This window comes from Camelus dromedarius, chromosome 10 (assembly GCF_036321535.1).
Source record: "Camelus dromedarius isolate mCamDro1 chromosome 10, mCamDro1.pat, whole genome shotgun sequence".
Taxonomy (NCBI): Eukaryota; Metazoa; Chordata; class Mammalia; order Artiodactyla; family Camelidae; genus Camelus; species Camelus dromedarius.
The window spans coordinates 41488627-41506471 of NC_087445.1; the positions used below are offsets into that span (position 1 = coordinate 41488627).

At 38.9% G+C, this 17845-nt stretch overlaps 1 protein-coding gene across 6 annotated transcripts in view; it reads right to left on the reverse strand.

The window, feature by feature from the left end:
* PRUNE2 (prune homolog 2 with BCH domain) overlaps positions 1-17845 on the reverse strand; it is a 233541-nt gene that overhangs the window by 175661 nt on the left and 40035 nt on the right. For all 6 annotated transcript variants that reach the window (XM_064490288.1, XM_064490286.1, XM_064490284.1 and 3 more), the window contains exons 2-4: positions 9323-9427; positions 5891-6093; positions 3559-3722 (exon numbers count right to left, since the gene is read on the reverse strand). In XM_064490288.1, coding sequence (XP_064346358.1) covers positions 3559-3722; positions 5891-6093; positions 9323-9427 — 472 coding nt within the window. The remainder of the gene's footprint in view (positions 1-3558; positions 3723-5890; positions 6094-9322; positions 9428-17845) is intronic.

Below are 17845 nucleotides of genomic sequence, written 5' to 3' on the forward strand. Positions count from 1 at the left end.
GTCAAGGGGGTGGGAAGGGATAAATTGAGAAATTAAATTTCAATAAATTGAAAACTGCACCTCTTGGGGAGTGATGGAAATGTTAGCCATCTGGATTATGGTGGTTTCATGGGTGTGTGCATCAACCAAATTCATCAAATTGTACGTCTGAAATACGTGTAGTTTACTGTACAGGAAACATACCACAATAAAGCTGTTAAAAAAAAAGAAAATCGGAGGGATGGGCTGGAATGAAATGGAAATGATCATATCATAGTACCAACTAAATCAATATAGTCATAAAAATAGAAAGGATACAAACAATCTTGCACAGTTCACTTGATGGCAGGATTTACTGAGAGTGTATTAGATGGCAGGCGCCGCTTCAGGCACCAGAGATGAGAACAGTGGAGCAGTCAACGAAACATAGAAGGTCTCTTTTCTCATGAAGCTTACATTCTAGAATGAAGGAGCAAGAGCAAGGAGGAGACTAGTGATAAAGATAAGCCGACAGAAACGAGCGTCCCAGAAGGAGGGTTCCGTATGTGTAAATCCTCAAGAGTGGAAGAGTTTGGCATATCTGAAGGAATGAAAGGCCCCCATCCCCGGAACACACAATGGGAAAAGGGGACAATAGCATGAGATGATGCTGGGATAGGCAGGAGAAAGACTGTGTATTGGATTCTGAGGGTGGCGTGCTTGGGCTTTGAGTGTGATGGGTTTTCAGCAGGGAAGTGACATGACTGGTTTACTCTTTTATGAGTACTTGGTAGGAAATAGATTCTATGGAAGAATGGCAACAGTCAGGCAGCTGTGGCATCAGCCAAAGAGAGACAGAACGGCTGCTTAGACCGGAATACTTAGTGATCAGGGGAAAAGTGGATGGATTCAGGTTATGCTCTAGATGTAGAGTCAACAAGTCTAGCCGACAGCTCAATGTGGGAGGAAAGGTAAAAGAAAGAATCACGTATCACTCCTAGACTGTGGCTTGAATAATTGGGTGGTTGGCGATGCTTTTTACTGATAGGAGGAAACTGGTATAAAAGCAGGTCTGGAGGTCCAGGGAACTAAAGGGTTCCATTACAGTCATGTTGAAGTGGTGGTGCTAATTAGACATGCAAATGAAGATGTCGTGTGGGCACTGAAGATGAACCTGGAATTCTAAAGAGGGGTCATGACTGGTGATACTTGGAGTCACAGTCAGTGTATTATATTTAAAATTTTAGAACTAAATGAGGCTACCTAGGGATACTTTACAAAACGATCCAGGACAAAGTTCTAGGGCATTGCAATACTTGGAAGCTGAGTAGAAGAGAAGGAGCTAACAAGTAAGACTGAAAAAGAATAGGTTCAACCTTTTGCACATAAAGGAACACATTGAAAATTATATTTTTTTAGCATACCAAGCTAAGAGATATATTTGGGGTCCTCTCCAAGGACTAAGGGGATCAATATCTTGGCCCACTTGAAATCCATTTACAGGGCACCAGTGTGCCTCAGCATGACAGATTTTAGGACATGATAACATCATAGCTGTTTATAGAGAAAAACCCTTTAGAAAGAGAACTATTCACATTATGAAAATCATGAATGTTAAAGTTATTTATAGGCATTAAAGAAAACCTCCCTTTAGGTTTGGTGTTCATATATGATTGGAAAACTATAAAATCTAAGTTTGAGTTTAGTGAATATAGCAAAATTTGACTTGATTCTTTTCTTATGTTTATTAAAGATTCAGGAGCTTTTAAAAATTGACCCTTTGCCAATTCTTACTCTGAACACTTGAGTTACCTTTTTAAAATCCAATTCCTTGGATCGCCATCCTTTAGTTCCCTCTTGGCAAAACCATTCAGTGATGTTCCATTTCCCCTCCATGTACATGCAAACACACCTGCACATGTGCACACTTTGGCCAAAGCTCTCCAGAGCCCTCTTTCCACTGTGATACGCCACCTGTGTCTTCTACCTCCCAGGCTGCAGTGACTCTGACTTTCTCATGACAGTCTCTGCACTGGCAGCCTTCACAGACAGGGGCACTGAATCCGCTCACTTTCCAATTTCCAAGCAACAAGGAAGTGATGTCCCTATCCTGCCAGCTTCCTGATGCCACTTTAAGCCCAAAGTTATGAAAAATCTCTGACGATGAGAAAAACCAAGGTCCTTTACCACAGTTCTCGTTCTTGGTAGCTCTGCAGACTAGAGCTAAGGTAACTAACAAAAGCATCCTTCCTAGCTCCCTAAATCTGAACATCGTCATCATTGTCGACAAAATCATAAACTTTGTTCCAATGTAGTACAGTTTGACATTATTTTACTGTTTATAGAAAATCATGATGAGCTAATCATCGACCACATTTGTATTTTTTGAATAATAAACCCAGCTTCTTAGTTTGCAGAATATTTAAACAGCATATTCTCTAGCGTTTGCCTGCATCACACATCTGCACTGCCAAACAACTCCCCTCCTGGACAAGATCTCCAATTGCCTTTATTTTCCTTCCACTGTTACAGAGATAATGATTGTGCTACTTAGTTTAGTTGAAGGTACAGCTTTCCATAAAGCAACTTTACAGATGTCCATAGCCAGAAAAGTATTTAAACCAGGTTTCCTGGGGCCACTGGTTCTTAAACATTTATAGGAATTATGTAAGTCTTGACCTTTTCCCCTCCAAATTCTGGTAGAGACAGAGGAAGCAAAAGGAAAAGCTCTTAAGAGAGTTGTCAACATACTCTTGGGCTTCTCCTTCCTTTTTTAATTCTGTCAGCCTGTTAGTCACTGTTTTCCACTTTCCTGTGTCAAATACTCCTAAGAAAAATCTATGTCTACCATATTCAAGATGGATTGTTGAAAGAAAAAGACTTTATACAAACCCCCAAACTCTCCTACATGAGACAATATGGAATTTTGGTGGTAATTTTGCGGCACCAAAGTCATTGACAATTTCCAGCTTGGGAACCACTTTTCAGAAGCAGTGGGCTCCACCGACAAAGATGGAATAGAGATTAGGGGGATCACTGATGATGGCGTCACGGGGAACACAGTGCTTAAAGCAGGCTGAGTGAAGATGGAAAATCCTACAAGATGGGGGGGGGGGGGAAGAGGTGGCAGTTTGACTTACGAGCCCTGCACAATATCACCAAAAGGAAAGGTGCGTAATTTTGCCATCCAAACAGCATTATGTAAGCGAAGCATATCTCAGTACAGGAGGTATTTCAATGCAGGAATGTGCAATTCCGGCCCTTGTTCATGCTGCTGTGGGGCAGGAGGCACCCCAGGAAGCTGTTACACAGCTGGAGGAGCTACTTCAACCCCCCAACAGAGGTGCCACGGTTCCATTTAATATTCTTGTCTAGTGAAACAGCAAAGAGCCTTCCTGCCTATTTTTAAATGCACATTTTTAATACTCAATATAATGCTACTCTTTAACAAACTCTTTACTCCCTGCCTCTCTGATGAAGCTTCCCGTCGTCTTTAAAGGGATTGTTAACCCAAGAATGGATCGCACTCTTTCCGCATGAGCAAGTCGAGAGACACTCCATTAAGCCTTCCAGTATTTAATAGAAAGAGTCATCTCTCACCTCTGAGCAGATGAGCCAGCTGCTCGGTGATGAGCTCGGGAGCCTCCTGGAGAATCTCTTTCACCACCAGAGAGGAGGAAGACTCTCGGAACTCAAAGCCGGCATCGCTCTGCTCAACTGGATTAATGACCTTGACGACTGCCGATTCTAAGGCTTTGTCCTCACTGGAGAGCGAGCGGAGGAGAGGAAGAGAAAGAGAGATGGCATGTTTTCTTACTTTTTGGAATTATTGAATCTCTGCTCCCACGCAAAGTACTTCCTCTCAATAGCCAAAAATACAAGGAAGCTCACATGACTCAGAAGAGTGGAACATTATTCTATGTGTTTTGACATTAATTTCAACTAATGACCTCCCCAAGAGCCTTAGGAGGACTTCATACCTTAGCACTTCTGTCTCTTGTTTTGCTGTTGGAAAATAATAATAACAACAACAACAGTAATGATTGTTATAGCTAACATGTTTGAGCTTCCCCTACAAGCCAGACCCTGCTATAAATACTGTCAGAGTATTATCATGTCTTATATTATAAAATGATCCTGTTTGATGGGTTCTATTAAAATTCTCATTTTAATAAATGGGGAAAAAGAAGCATGAAAAAGTTAAGATGTGTGACCAATACAACACAGGGAACAGAGCCAAGGTTTTGTAATAACTGTAAATGGAGTATAATATTTAAAAATCATATAAAAATAAAATAAAATAAAAAATGACCAAGGTCACACAGCTAGTCAATAGAGTACTTGTATTTAAACTCTGTCTGGTTCCAAATTTGTATATCCAGTTGTGGTGTTAGAGAAAAAATACTACAGGCTTATTTATTTCCACATCATGTTTTTTACATGAGATGGAGTTGGCTTTTATCAAAGGCGGGAAGAAAGATAATAAAACTAACTTCATTCTTTCTGTCTGACATAAACAAAAGCATGGCAATGAAGGAGACAAAGAGCTCAATTTATTTTTGAAAAACATTCTATTTCATAAACAATCCCAAAGTTAGACTTCACAACTTCAGTCTCCAAACCAGCATACATTCTTCTGTATAACCAATAACAAAACTCTCCTTAAGATTTCGACTAACACACATCTTTCACAGTTCACTCCTTTGGCTTCTTGCGTTGTTTTTGTCCATATCTACTTGCACTATAGTTGGTTTGAAAAGTTAACACATAAATTAAGTCACGAATGTGATAACCCTGGACCCTGAAAACTGAAGTCAGTCAAATAATCTATGGGTAACTCTCAGTTGTCAACAATTGACTGATAAATATTACTCAAAACATGTTGTGTATTTCAAACATCATGGGGGTAAAAACAGCTCAACACCAGCAGATTACTTTCCAAAGTCTTTACAACTGAGTGAACGGCATGACTGACACTACAATGTATTTATACCTAAATATGCTTCCTTAAAAAGAGTAAGTGAAAAATGAGATACTTGTATGAGTTTTTATTTCATATATACTAAGGTCAATGTCTACTGGTTAATGTCATCAAGGATTAGCAAACTGACAAAGTGTGCAAAAAAACTATCATCTCAAACTACTGGGGTGTTTAACTGAGGACTCTTCATTCATTAGCAACCAAGAGCTCATCAAAATGGGAATCTTCGTGATGGGTTGTAAGGCCCTTGAAGGCAGGGAATTTGTCTTATTCCTATTCGTGTACCTGTAAATCCATACGTCAGTTAGCAGCTCCTAAGTACTTGTTGAAGGAGGTAGAATACCCAAGTTCTAATCCAAACTCTTCTACTAACAGGACATGGTACCTCAGGCAAGTAATTTGCAACACTGGGGTTCAGGAATCTTGTCCATAAAATAAGGCATTCAAATTACATGAACTTTCAAAAATCCATCCTGCTTTTATAGCATAAAATGCTATGAATAAATAAGCCAATGAGCAAATGACTTTCATAGACCGTCTACATAATTTTTCATTTCACTACTGAGATTTCTGTCTTAAGAACCTTTCAGTTTCATTTAGTGTTTAATATCAATTTTCAACATACACTTTCAGCATCAATACATAGGACTGTTGCGTTGCTATAAGAAAGTGTTTGAAATGGTTTAAAATTATAATTTCGGTCAATTTTACAAGAACTTTCCACTCAAAGATGTCATATTTGAAATGCCAAAGTAAAAACAAAGGATTGGCATAGAACAAATTTTGCCATAAGAAAAAAAAAAACATATTCCCTTTCCTCTGAATGTCCTCTGGCTTTAATACATCTCCCTAAACCATGAACATCCTAAACAATACAATCCTTTGCACAGAAGAACCTTTGTTAAAAGATCAACACCCCCCCCACAGCAAGAGCCTCACAGGGAGCCTTACCTTGCCAACACGTTGCTGCCAACAAGTGTAATAGATAACTTCCCTTCATCATTTAGCTGATGCAGATTAATTTCATCGCGGAATATGTGGAATGAGTCGGAGATATTTAGCTCTTCTAAAATAAACCTTGTCTCAGTGAAGTAGTTGAATTCAGTTCTTGGTATGTTCAGCACAGGCAAACAGAGAACCCCAGGTGGGCTGACCTGCCAAGAAAAAAGTTGGCCGATTTACATTATTGTGGGGTTTTTTTTTTTAATATTTATATACTGCTGTATCTACTTTAACTTCCAGAAATAAGTTATATAGCAAACCATCACACACACACAAAATGCTGACCATATCACTGACAACAGAAGGAGGGAAAAATACAAGTGCATTTTCACAAACCTGAGGCGAATGGTAAGGGAAACAGAAGTCCTTTGGCCTTGCTAAACCATGTGACATCTGTAACCAACGTTTCTGGAACCCAATGAGCAGAGCATTTTTCCATGTGTGAGTGTCCCCTAATATTTTTTAACCTCTTGTTACTCTACGTGAAATCTCTCATGCCTTACTTGAAATACTTTATATCTCATTTCAACTCTTCTATATGGGAAGTCGGTCACTTGGCTCCAGCCAGTTGTTTCCAAGCAAAAAATTCAGGTCCAGAATAGGTGCATCTTTCAATTACTCAAGAAAAGCTAGAAATCTAGATTTGGGGTCTTATCTGTGATGTTTAATTGTTTCCATTCATTTTTTTAAATTAAAAATACTGTGTAGGCTAGTAAAAACTCATTTACGAGCCATATTTGGCCCACAGACTACCTACTGGATTGTGATCTCTGTTAATTTCTTATGCTATTTAAAAAATCTTATGTTAACAAATCTCTTGTTTTTTAAAAAAAAAACTGTAGTAATGAGGAAAACAGAAGATGGGTAGAAGTTAGAGAATTTCAGATTCACAATAATAAACTTATTTTTCCATAGGAATTTTTAAAATGAAGGTGCTTTTAAAAATTACTAAGAGTAGGAGGAGGGTATATAGCTCAGTTGTAGAGTGTGCACTTAACATGCATGAGGTCCTGGGTTCAATCCCTAGTACCTTCATTAAAATAAATAAATAAACCTAATTACCTCCCTCACAAAAATAACTTAAAACATAAAAAAATTACTGTGAGTGTCTGGCAATAAACCCTAAATATCAGTGAGAGAATGTGGGGTTTGGAAACACTGAGTTTTTGCATAAAGTAAATGGGCTTTGTTCTCACACCACCACAAGCTCTGTGACAAGCATAGGATTTATTACACAGTTTTAACATCTTTATCATCCATCTCCCCTTCCTATAAGGGATTTCTGTCTTTTTTTGTTGTTATGTTTCTAGGTACATAAGACAGTCTGGCATAAAGTAGACATTTAACACATATTTACTGAGTGAAACAAATGAATCACTCACTGCTACATGGTATACAAAGCACAAAGCCATTCCAACAAAGTTTTTTTTCTCACCTGTCAAGCTACTACACAATCACAAGTGTTTAATAATCATTAGCATAATATATAGGTTATTATATTATATAGACATTATAATTTATTGTATATGTATTATATACATATATTATATATTACTTATATATGGTTACTATATATAGATTATTATAGATTGTATTAGCATACAACATAGATTAGTAATAATCATTTATGCATAGCAAGTTATTTTTTCTTGTTAATTGATATAATTGATAATTATATCCAACTCCTGATAGTGGAATATGAGTCCTGAGCCTATCCTGGCAGGACCTATTCTGAGGTTGGAGTCAGTAGAACTAGGTTCTAGCCCCAGCCTAAGCTGTGTGACTTTGAGAAAGCCATTTTCCTTTCTGAGCCTCAGTTTTCCCTATCTGTAGAATGGGGCTTCAACCTATCAGAGTGAAAAGTATTTAAACAGAGTCATACACAAGAAGGTGCAAAACCCTGCATTTATCCTATGTGTTAATACTCTGAAAGGGAGTAGCGAGATTCCTAGGAAAAATTAAAATGGAGATGCAGACCTGTGATGGAGGCAGGGTCCAACAAATTAAGAGGAAGATACAGATATTTAACAAATCCCAGTATGCGACTCTTCACCAATTCTATATTTGTTCCCATGCTCATTTTTAGCAAGTCTTAGAAGGAGAAAAGAGGCCACATGTCTCCTTATCTATTTTTTCTGTCACAACTACTTTTCCCACTCCTTTTGTTGAACGTTATTATACTCATTCAAGACATTGTAGTTGGTAGTGGTGTCATTTTTATTACATAATTTCCTTAAGAGTTCATGCCACCATCAGTCTAAAAAACCAGTCTGGTTCAGCCAACTCTATGTGGTCAAGACAAGCAACACTTTTTTCTAGGAGTCAAAAACTCCAGTTAATAAGATTAGTATTTAATATGTGTGTTTTGACACAGATACATTTCTCTCCTCATACCAATTAATCTCCCAAGTAAAGTTTATCAAGTTTTAAGATAAATATGATAGAAAGCCATACATAGAGATCAGAATATTTTATGTGGCATTTTTGTCAGTTGCTGCCCTAAAGACATCCTTGCCACCTATAGCTCATTCTAGAAGACTGGGTTTCATGTCAGTTTTAATCATTCTAGATCAGCTATGCATACACTCAGAGCCAAAAATCCAAGCAAAATTGGAATAGAAACAATTGGACTCTGGAAAATTAAAGATTGTGTGAAATTGGAAATAGCACTGGGACACTCATAATGCAATATTTTAAGCTTTAAGATAATGTATTAATACGGGCTGATGAATTTTATGGAATGGTAATTTTAAAACAATTTATTAAAAGAAAGACCTTTTCCATCTCTGTTGGCATGTTATAGTACCACTTCACCAAGTGCAAAGATCTTGCTTAAGGGAGATTACCACTAACTGAGAATGACCTTGCTGTACAAAGACTAAAAGGCAAAAAGAGACTATAGGTGTGACATGTAATACCCCTATTACTAGAAATTCCAGCCAATCTGCTCTCGACTTCACATAATGTTCATGCAGGTTATTCTGCACATATTTTTCTACTCCAGAGAGCAAGATTACCCAACAAGGATGATAAAGGATAACAAGAAATTCTGACCGTTGCTTTTGTCAGTTCTCTGAATTTCCATAAAATCAATCAACTATTATAAAATTTTTAAATTTTGTATTTGAAAAAAATGGATCTTATCTAAATAATGATTTATGCAGGGAATCAGCAAGGAATAACTAGAACAATGCCTAATGTACAGTAAGTGACTAATAGATGTTTGTGGACTAAGGGATTATAATGCATTTTATTCTCTGCAGCAACAAACCAGATCCTGAAAACCTACATTAACAGGTCCCTGGATTTTCGAGAAAAGGCTTGTTTTTAAAAGTTACATCATAAGTCAAATACAAAAAGCATCATCATCTTTTCTCTCACCTTGTCTAGAAAGTAAGCGTAAGTGAAGGCAGAAATGAGAGAATCCAAGTCACATGATTTATGTCCAATAACCACGTGGACTTTCTCCAGGCGTTTGCTTCGATTCTGAAACAAATTCAAATAAAACATCACAATTTAACAGATCGATATAAAGTGGACATTTTTCAACCTCTTTTTTTTTAGTGTGCCTTGGCTATGTTCATACACAACTGCAGAAATTCATAAATGTATCATGAAGTTTTACATGGGCACATAAAACTGCACATGTTTAACACTCAGAAATGCTCATTCAAATTTTAGTTAATTGGCAGGAACAGAAAATTGCTGCTTTGCAACCTCGGGAGCGTCCCCGGGTGAAATCTGAACCAGGCCCCCGTACAGAAGACAAGGGGAGACTGAAGAAAGAGGCAGGCCACTCCAGACTGGTAGGTGGTAGGTTTAATAAGCAAGGGAACTTATATAAAGACCTGTCTCGGCAGTCATAAGACAGGAATATCTCCACCTTTGCACCCCCATAATTTTCAAAGTTTATGCAGAGGCCTTAACTGGGTTCAATCACGTATGGTCTCAACAACACATTGCTCCCTTGAGGCGGTGCCCTTGAAAATGCTTCCCAGTGTGGGATCGGTGGGCAGAGCATACATTTCAAGGACAGGGAGGGGGTGAGGATCCTCCAATGGCCAGGGTCTGGCTCTTGGGTCAGCTGGTGGTCACATCCTCTCCATGACCTCCTCGGACAAAAGTGTGGTTTTATTAAGATTATTTACAATCTAACTTGATATGAACTGTACGTCTGAGTCACCAGGTTTTAGTAAGATACTGTTTTCGTCTAAAGTGCAGTTCCAGAGTGTGCTCCATATCGTTTCCTTATCTAAGATGTTTTTCCTAATTTGAGAGACAAAGTGACCTTTTTCACATGTCCCCGGCATACCACACACAATTTGGTGGGAATTTATTTTTTCATGCCACATTTTGGGTGACAGGACATGCCCTCTCTGCATTATAGTCTATAATTCAGTAAAGGAAAGTTGTAACACTGTTCTTCCCCCTTCCCAGAGAAAGGAACGTGATCAGTATTATTGCCGTAAAAATACAAATCACTTGCTATTGAAGAGTATATATTGTCACCTCTCTGGAAGAGAAGACATACTGCTTTCTTTCCTGGTTAACACAGTAGTCACTTAAAATTCATAGAAGGCTAACATTTTGGAACACTGGGTTGGAAGTGCTAAAGAACCAATTGCTTCCAGAAAATTTCACAAAACTGCCTGATAATGATCATTGCAACCTGATTGATATCCTTATAGTATTTCAGAGTTGACAGACATGTATACAGCCCCTCACTTTCCATCCTTTATTTTAATTTCTCTTTTTTGGACTGACTAGAACGCCAGCTCAATTGTAATGCTGCTCAAAAAGACTACATAAAAATTCACTGTTAATGACCATCTCAATAAAAGAAGACGTTATTTCTTTTTCTGTAGAACGAAGGTAAAGGATTGTTTAGTAACTTACTAGGTACCTTCCAAATAAATCTACAAATTTGTTGGTGTTTGTATGGAATTGCTGTATCAGACTCAGAAACTAGTTATTAACAACCAGGTTGTGGCCCAAGGAACATGATATATACTAAATCTTGAAGGGGGTGGGTCAAACAGTCTATCAACATGCAGAAGGATGGCAGGAATGATGTTGCAGGTGAGTCATCCAATATGCAACATTGTTCAATTAAAATAAATGCATATATTTTTAAATGTATTGACATGTTGATCTTTAGTGAAACAACATAATTTAAAAATATGTTATCAACACTGAAATAGATAAACAGCAAGTTTCTTCTGTATAGCACAAGCAACTATATTCAACATCGTGTAGTAACCTATAATGAAAAAGAAATATATGTATGTATATGTGTGACTGAAACATGATGCTGTACTCCAGAAATTGACACAACACTGGAAAATGACTATACTTCAATGAAAAAGAAGGAAAATTAAAACATAGGCTATAAACTCTCTGAAAATAATTACAACCACCACCCCGCCATCACCACCTATAACTCCCCTTCCTCCCTCTTCCAGCTTCCTTCCCTGCACCTTGTAAATTTAGAGCTGGCTCACCTGTACTTTATAAGGGTTCTAGTCTAGGCTCAGTTCTTATGCTCAAAGCCAGACTGCTTTCCTGCCAGATATTTTAGAGGAATCTTAAGAAATTTGGGTAAACGGAATTATACTCCATTACAACACAAACAAATGCTTTAGGAAATCATATTATTGTACAATGTTGTTCTTCCGAGAAGCTTGAAAGTCTAAGTAGACATTACCTCATTTCTCCTCCCGTATCTCTTGGGAGGCAGACAGTAAGAGGATTAGCAACACTCTTTATAGGTCAACGCAGTCTGTGATAGGACCAGGGTTACTCCCTGAACCCATGACCCCCGTACACTGGGCCCTGTCTCTTCTGCCTTGCACCCACCACTCCATAACACCATAATGACTTCAGATCTACAAAATGAGGGAGCTTGGGATTGAGGAGGAAAAGAGAATATTAAATATGACTTCTCAACACAGCAAGGCTTCAGAGAATTATAGCATCAAAATGACCCCAAAGCTGAGCTATCGGCTTTCTTGTCTAGGTTCTGTAACTCCTAGTCATAGCTCTGCGTTCAACACAACTTGCATGAAAGAAGACCTGGGGGAAAATAAGAGGGGTGTGTCAATTTATTTCCAAGCCCAAACCAATCATTAATTAGAAAAAAGAAAGGAGCTAAATAGGACTGTGAACCCAAATATGTTGGACCTATTCTCACAGCTCAGGAATCTTCTAAGATGATGATTTATTCACCCTTCTCCATTTAAAGAGAAAAGCCCGTATCATCTCGCAGGGCAGGCTGTAGAAGGTCCCAGAAGAAATCTTTGAGAGTTCTTTTTGGTGCCACATGCCTCTCCTTTTATGTTCTCTTGTTGCTCTTCTGATCCCCCTTCTTCTCACACATCAAGCTCCTTCCGAGTCATGGCTTCTTCTAGTGCCATCTGCTCATGTCTGCTGTCTGCAGTCAATGCCCCAGTTCCCAGGCTTCAGACTATCCTCCCCCACCACCCACCTCCATCAACACGCACCATTCTGGTGCCCATACTATCAGGGATCTCTCTGCTCCTCCACTAGATATTCCAAAAAAGAGACCATGCCCATGAGTATTCCTGGGTGAATGCCTTATCCACCAAGGTAACATATTTTCACTTTACAGAGACCTTCTAGAGATTATGCCACAATCCAATAAGATGACCAGAAGTCTCAGGCTGGCTGAAAATACTGAACCAGACAAAAAGGGACATCACAACCAGAAGGTACCTTTGGCACCTGCCAATAAGCCTTAAAAATGATAGGCTCAACTTCAAAAAATTCTTACATGTTCCTAAGCGCTGAGTTCCTACCAAAACCTGCTAAGATGTAATTAAAGGGTAGGAAAAGTCAGATATCATAGTAACCACACTCAGACAGCCTTCTGCCTGCTTGGAGGAATAAAACGTGAAATCAGTTATTTAACTCAACCAGTAGGTGAGCTAAAAAATGTGCAGGATTTGGCTTTTGAAATTAGAGGTCAAGAGCCAGAGAACACAGGTCCCACTTTCGATCTTAACAGTGTGAACAGAGCAAGAACAGGGGTGAAGAAAAGGCGGAAAAGTCTGGGGACTGAGTTCAGGGGCCCGGGGTAACAGGACATCCTTAAAGTGCCTGGTCCACTCTGCAGCAACGGCCCCACCTGCACAAACAGCAGTGAACTGGTTCACAGAACTCAGAAGAGATTCCTGACCCCAGTGATACCTGGCACCTCCCGTAGTAGGTCTGTGGGGCCCTTCCTGTGTCGTATTTCTGCACAGTCACAGACTCACAGATGTTCAGCCTTAACATTTATGTCCCTTGATGCAGTTCAAATTGGGGTCTAGAGTATTCACAAACAGACAAATTATGCCCAAATAAAAGTGGCATATGTACAATTTTATCAATTCAATTCATTATTGTCATTCAACTAATAAAAACCAGTTTGTGCCAGGCAATGTACTAAGCCGTAGGGATACAGCAGTGAGCCAAACAGACAAAAATCTCAGCCCCCGTGGCCCTTGCAAGGAGATAGAAGGAACCAATAATTAGATAATGATAAATGCAAGGGTAGGGTGCCCTGGGATGTGGCTCACTGAGAGGGTGGCATTTGAATAAAGACTTGAAGTGAAGAAGGGGGACGTGGGAATATCTCAGACCAAGGGAATAGCAGGTGCAAAGGTGAGAGGATGCTCCGGATGTTCAACAAATAGTTACTGTCTCGTGTGTACATTTTCTAAATGTGACTTTGTAAGCTCCTCGCCAGGAGTGAATAGATCGGGCAAGGAAATACCCTTTCCCTGGTATTGATACAAGCACACTAAGCATTACGGAGTCTCAGGAGACGGAGGATTCATTGTTACTACCTAACCCCAGTGCTGAGCAAGCCCAACACAAAATGCAATCTTGATAATGGGCTGAAATCGATCCTTCATTTATACAACACTCTCCACGTCTGAATAGATGGACAGAATCTTTCCATCATCAATATATAAAGGAAAACATAATGAACATGCCAGTATTTCAGATCACAATTTTAATATTTTTTCAAAGTGTAGTCCTACACACCATCAAAATGAGACTTTTTTTTTTTTATTGAAGTATAGTCTGTTTACAATGTTGTGTTAGTTTCTGGTGTACAGCATAGCGATTCAGTTATATGTGTGTGTGTGTGTATATATATATCTATATATATATATCTTTTCATATTCTTTTTCATTATAGGTTATTATAAAGTATTGGGTATAGTTACCTGTGTTATACAGTAGGGTCTTACTATTTATCTATTTTATATATAGCAGTTAGTATCTGCAAATTCCAAACTCCCAATTTATCTTTCCATCTCTCCCTTTACCCCCTGGTAACCATGTTTGTTTTCTATGTCAGTGAGTCTGTTTCTGTTTTGTAAATAAGTTCATTTGTATCATATTTTTAGATTTCACATATAAGTGGTATCATATGGTATTTTTCTTTCTCTTTCTGGCTTACTTCACTTAGTATGATAATCTCCAGGTCCATCCATGTTGCTGCAAATGGCATTATTTCATTCTTTTTTATGGCTGAGTAATATTCCTCTCTCTGTGTGTGTGTGTGTGTGTGTGTGTGTGTGTTTGTGTGTGTGTGTGTGTGTGTGTATCACAACTTTTTTATCCAGTCACCTGTTGATGGACACTTAGGTTGCTTCCATGTCTTGGCTATTGTAAATAGTGCTGCTATGAATATTGGGGTGCATGTATCTTTTCAAATTAGAATTTCTTCCATATATACGCCCAGGAGTGGGATTGCGGGATCATATGTAAGTCTAAAATGGGACTCCTTAATGAAGTTTACTTCTTATCTCTTTTTAAAACCAGAAAATGCCTAAGCATTCAGATTCAACTGCCCACAAGAACAATTTGCACTTGTCAGGCAAAAGCACTTTCAAACACACCCACAAACATCAGAACTGATCAGAAAAAGGGCTTCAGAGTCTCGCCATTAGCTTAGGCCCCTCCATCAGTTTTCTCTTAACTCCACCCTCTGAGGACAAGAGCTGCTGTGGCCTACGACACTCACATCTAGAGCCCCACAATTCCCCTTTAGTCAACAAGCAACACAGCTGCACTGCTTTCTCCATACCCGTCCTACTCAACCTTCTTTCCTTAAAAATCCTATGGAAATGTTTTCAAAAATAATTAATCAAAGTGAATTTTGTTTCAAGAACACTGTGGACAAAGCCCACAGAAGTTGGAGAGTCCCTTTCCTTACACAATAAAGCAGGGCTCATATCTCATGGAGAAGCAAGAGAAAAAGAAGTCGCTTGAATTCATCAGATGGTATCTCCAAAGAAATTCAGGCACAGCAAACAATTGGCAGTCTACTTAGTGCTTCCTTGACTACTTCGAACTCCAAGTCAATGAGGGGTCTTTCTTCCTGGAGTCTGGCTCTGGGTGCAAAGAAAAGAGCCCTGTTCCTCCCCAGATGAACCCCGTGCACCTGTGGCTGCCATGATTCTAAGTAGGAAGACTCACAGGATGTGCAGGAGGAAAACCTACATGCTGCTCATGTCCCCGTCAGTCCCCATCTCTACGCCAGTCACAGTCACCAGGAAAGCCAGGAGGGAGGGGATGCATGACGAACCACAGCCGAATGAGCAGTGAAGACAGTGAGCTGTGGAGCTGCCCAGAGCAACCTGGTTCTCCAGAGCCAAGCACAAAAGCTCCCTGATCAGCTCTGTTGCATATGAATAAACTCACATCCTTTGTTCACTTGGTAAATGAATGAGATGCCTCTTGATACTAGCCTGGGGTTTAAGATGATTTCTGTTACTCCTGACCTCCTGAATTTCTCATAATCTTATCATTACCTGGAAAAAGGTTGGGACACAGAGAGAGAGAATGCTAGAAGGATAACAGAGCATCAATCAAGGGTTAAAAAAAGCGAAGAAGGAAATGCTTATCACTCTTTGCTAAGTCCCCAGGGAGTTTCCCCACCAAGTGAAACCTTTGTATTTTATTCTTTATTTTTGTTTTTCTGGTAAGAAAAGAACCACGTGTCATTAAAAAATTCAGACACAACAAAAATTAATAAGATAACCACTGTTAACATTTGTTGACTCTTTACATTTTAAATTTACGTGTATATATTATTAACACATATACTTTACAAAAATGGAGTGCATCTACTCCTACTCTGTAGAGACTTTGTTGTTGTTTTTTTTTTTCCTTCACTTAAAAATATACTATGATCAGCTCTAGTAGTTTTTGTGTGGACCTTTTAGGGTTTTCTATATATAGTAACATGTCATCGGCATATAGTGACACTTTTACCTCTTCTTTTCCAATTTGGATCCCTTTTATTTCTCTCTCTTGCCTGATTGCTGTGGCTAGGACTTCCAAGACTATGTTGAATAGGAGTGGTGATAGTGGGCATCCTTGTCTTGTCCCAGATTTTAGTGGGAAGCTTTAGAGTTTTTCACCGCTGAGTACTATGCTGGCTGTAGGTTTGTCATATATGGCTTTTATTATGTTGAGATACGTTCCCTCTATACCCACTTTGGTGAGAGTTTTTATCATAAATGAGTGTTGAATTTTATCAAATGCTTTTTCTGAGAGAGGCTGGAGGAATAACATTCCCAGACTGCAGACAATGCTATAGAGCTACAGTAATCAAGACAGCATGGTATAGGTACAAAAACAGACATATAGACCAATGGAACAGAGTAGAGATCCCAGAAATGAACCCACAAACTTTTGGTCAACTACTCTTCAACAAAGGAGGCAAGAATATACAATGGAATAAAGACAGTCTCTTCAGCAAATGGTGTTGGGAAAACTGGACAGCAGCATGTAAATCAATGAAGCTAGAACACTCCCTTACACCATACACAAAAATCAACTTAAAATGGATCAAAGACTTAAATATAAGACAAGATACAATAAACGTCCTAGAAGAAAATACAGATAAAAACATTATCTGACATACATCTCAAAAATGTTCTCCTAGGGCAGTCTACCCAAGCAATAGAAATAAAAGCAAGAATAAACAAATGGGACCTAGTGAAATTTACAAGCTTCTGCACAGCAAAGGAAACCATAAGTAAAACAAAACGACAACTTACGGAATGGGAGAAAATTTTTGCAAATGAAACCAACAAAGGCTTGATCTCCAGAATATATAAGCAGCTCATACGACTTAATAAGAAAAAAAAAAACCACCCAATCCAAAAATGGGCAGAAGACCTAAACAAACAATTCTCCAAGGAAGACATACAAATGATCAAAAGGCACATGAAAAAATGCTCAGTATCACTAATTATCAGAGAAACGCAAATCAAAACTACAATGAGGTATCACCTCGCACCAGTCAGAATGGCCATCATTCAAAAGTCCACAAATGACAAATGCTGGGCAGGCTGTGGAGAAAAGGGAACCCTCCTACACTGCTGGTGGGAATGCAGTTTGGTGCAGCCACTGTGGAAAACAGTATGGAGATTCCTCAAAAGACTAGGAATAGACTTATCATGTGACCCAGGAATCCCGCTCCTGGGCATATATCTAGAAGGAACCCTACTTCAAAAAGACACCTCCACCCCAATGTTCATAGCAACACTATTTACAATAGCCAAGACATGGACATGGAAAGAGCCTAAATGTCCATCAACAGATGACTGGATAAAGAAGAGGTGGTATATTTATACAATGGAATAATAGTCAGCCATAAAAACCGAGAACATAACACCATTTGCAGCAACATGGATGCTCCTGGAGAATGTCATTCTAAGTGAAGTAAGCCAGAAAGAGAAAGGAAAATACCATATGAGATCACTCATATGTGGAATCTAAAAACAAACAAACAAACAAACAAAGCATAAATACAAACAGAAACAGACTCATAGATATAGAATACAAACTTGTGGTTGCCAAGGGGGCGGGGGGTAGGAAG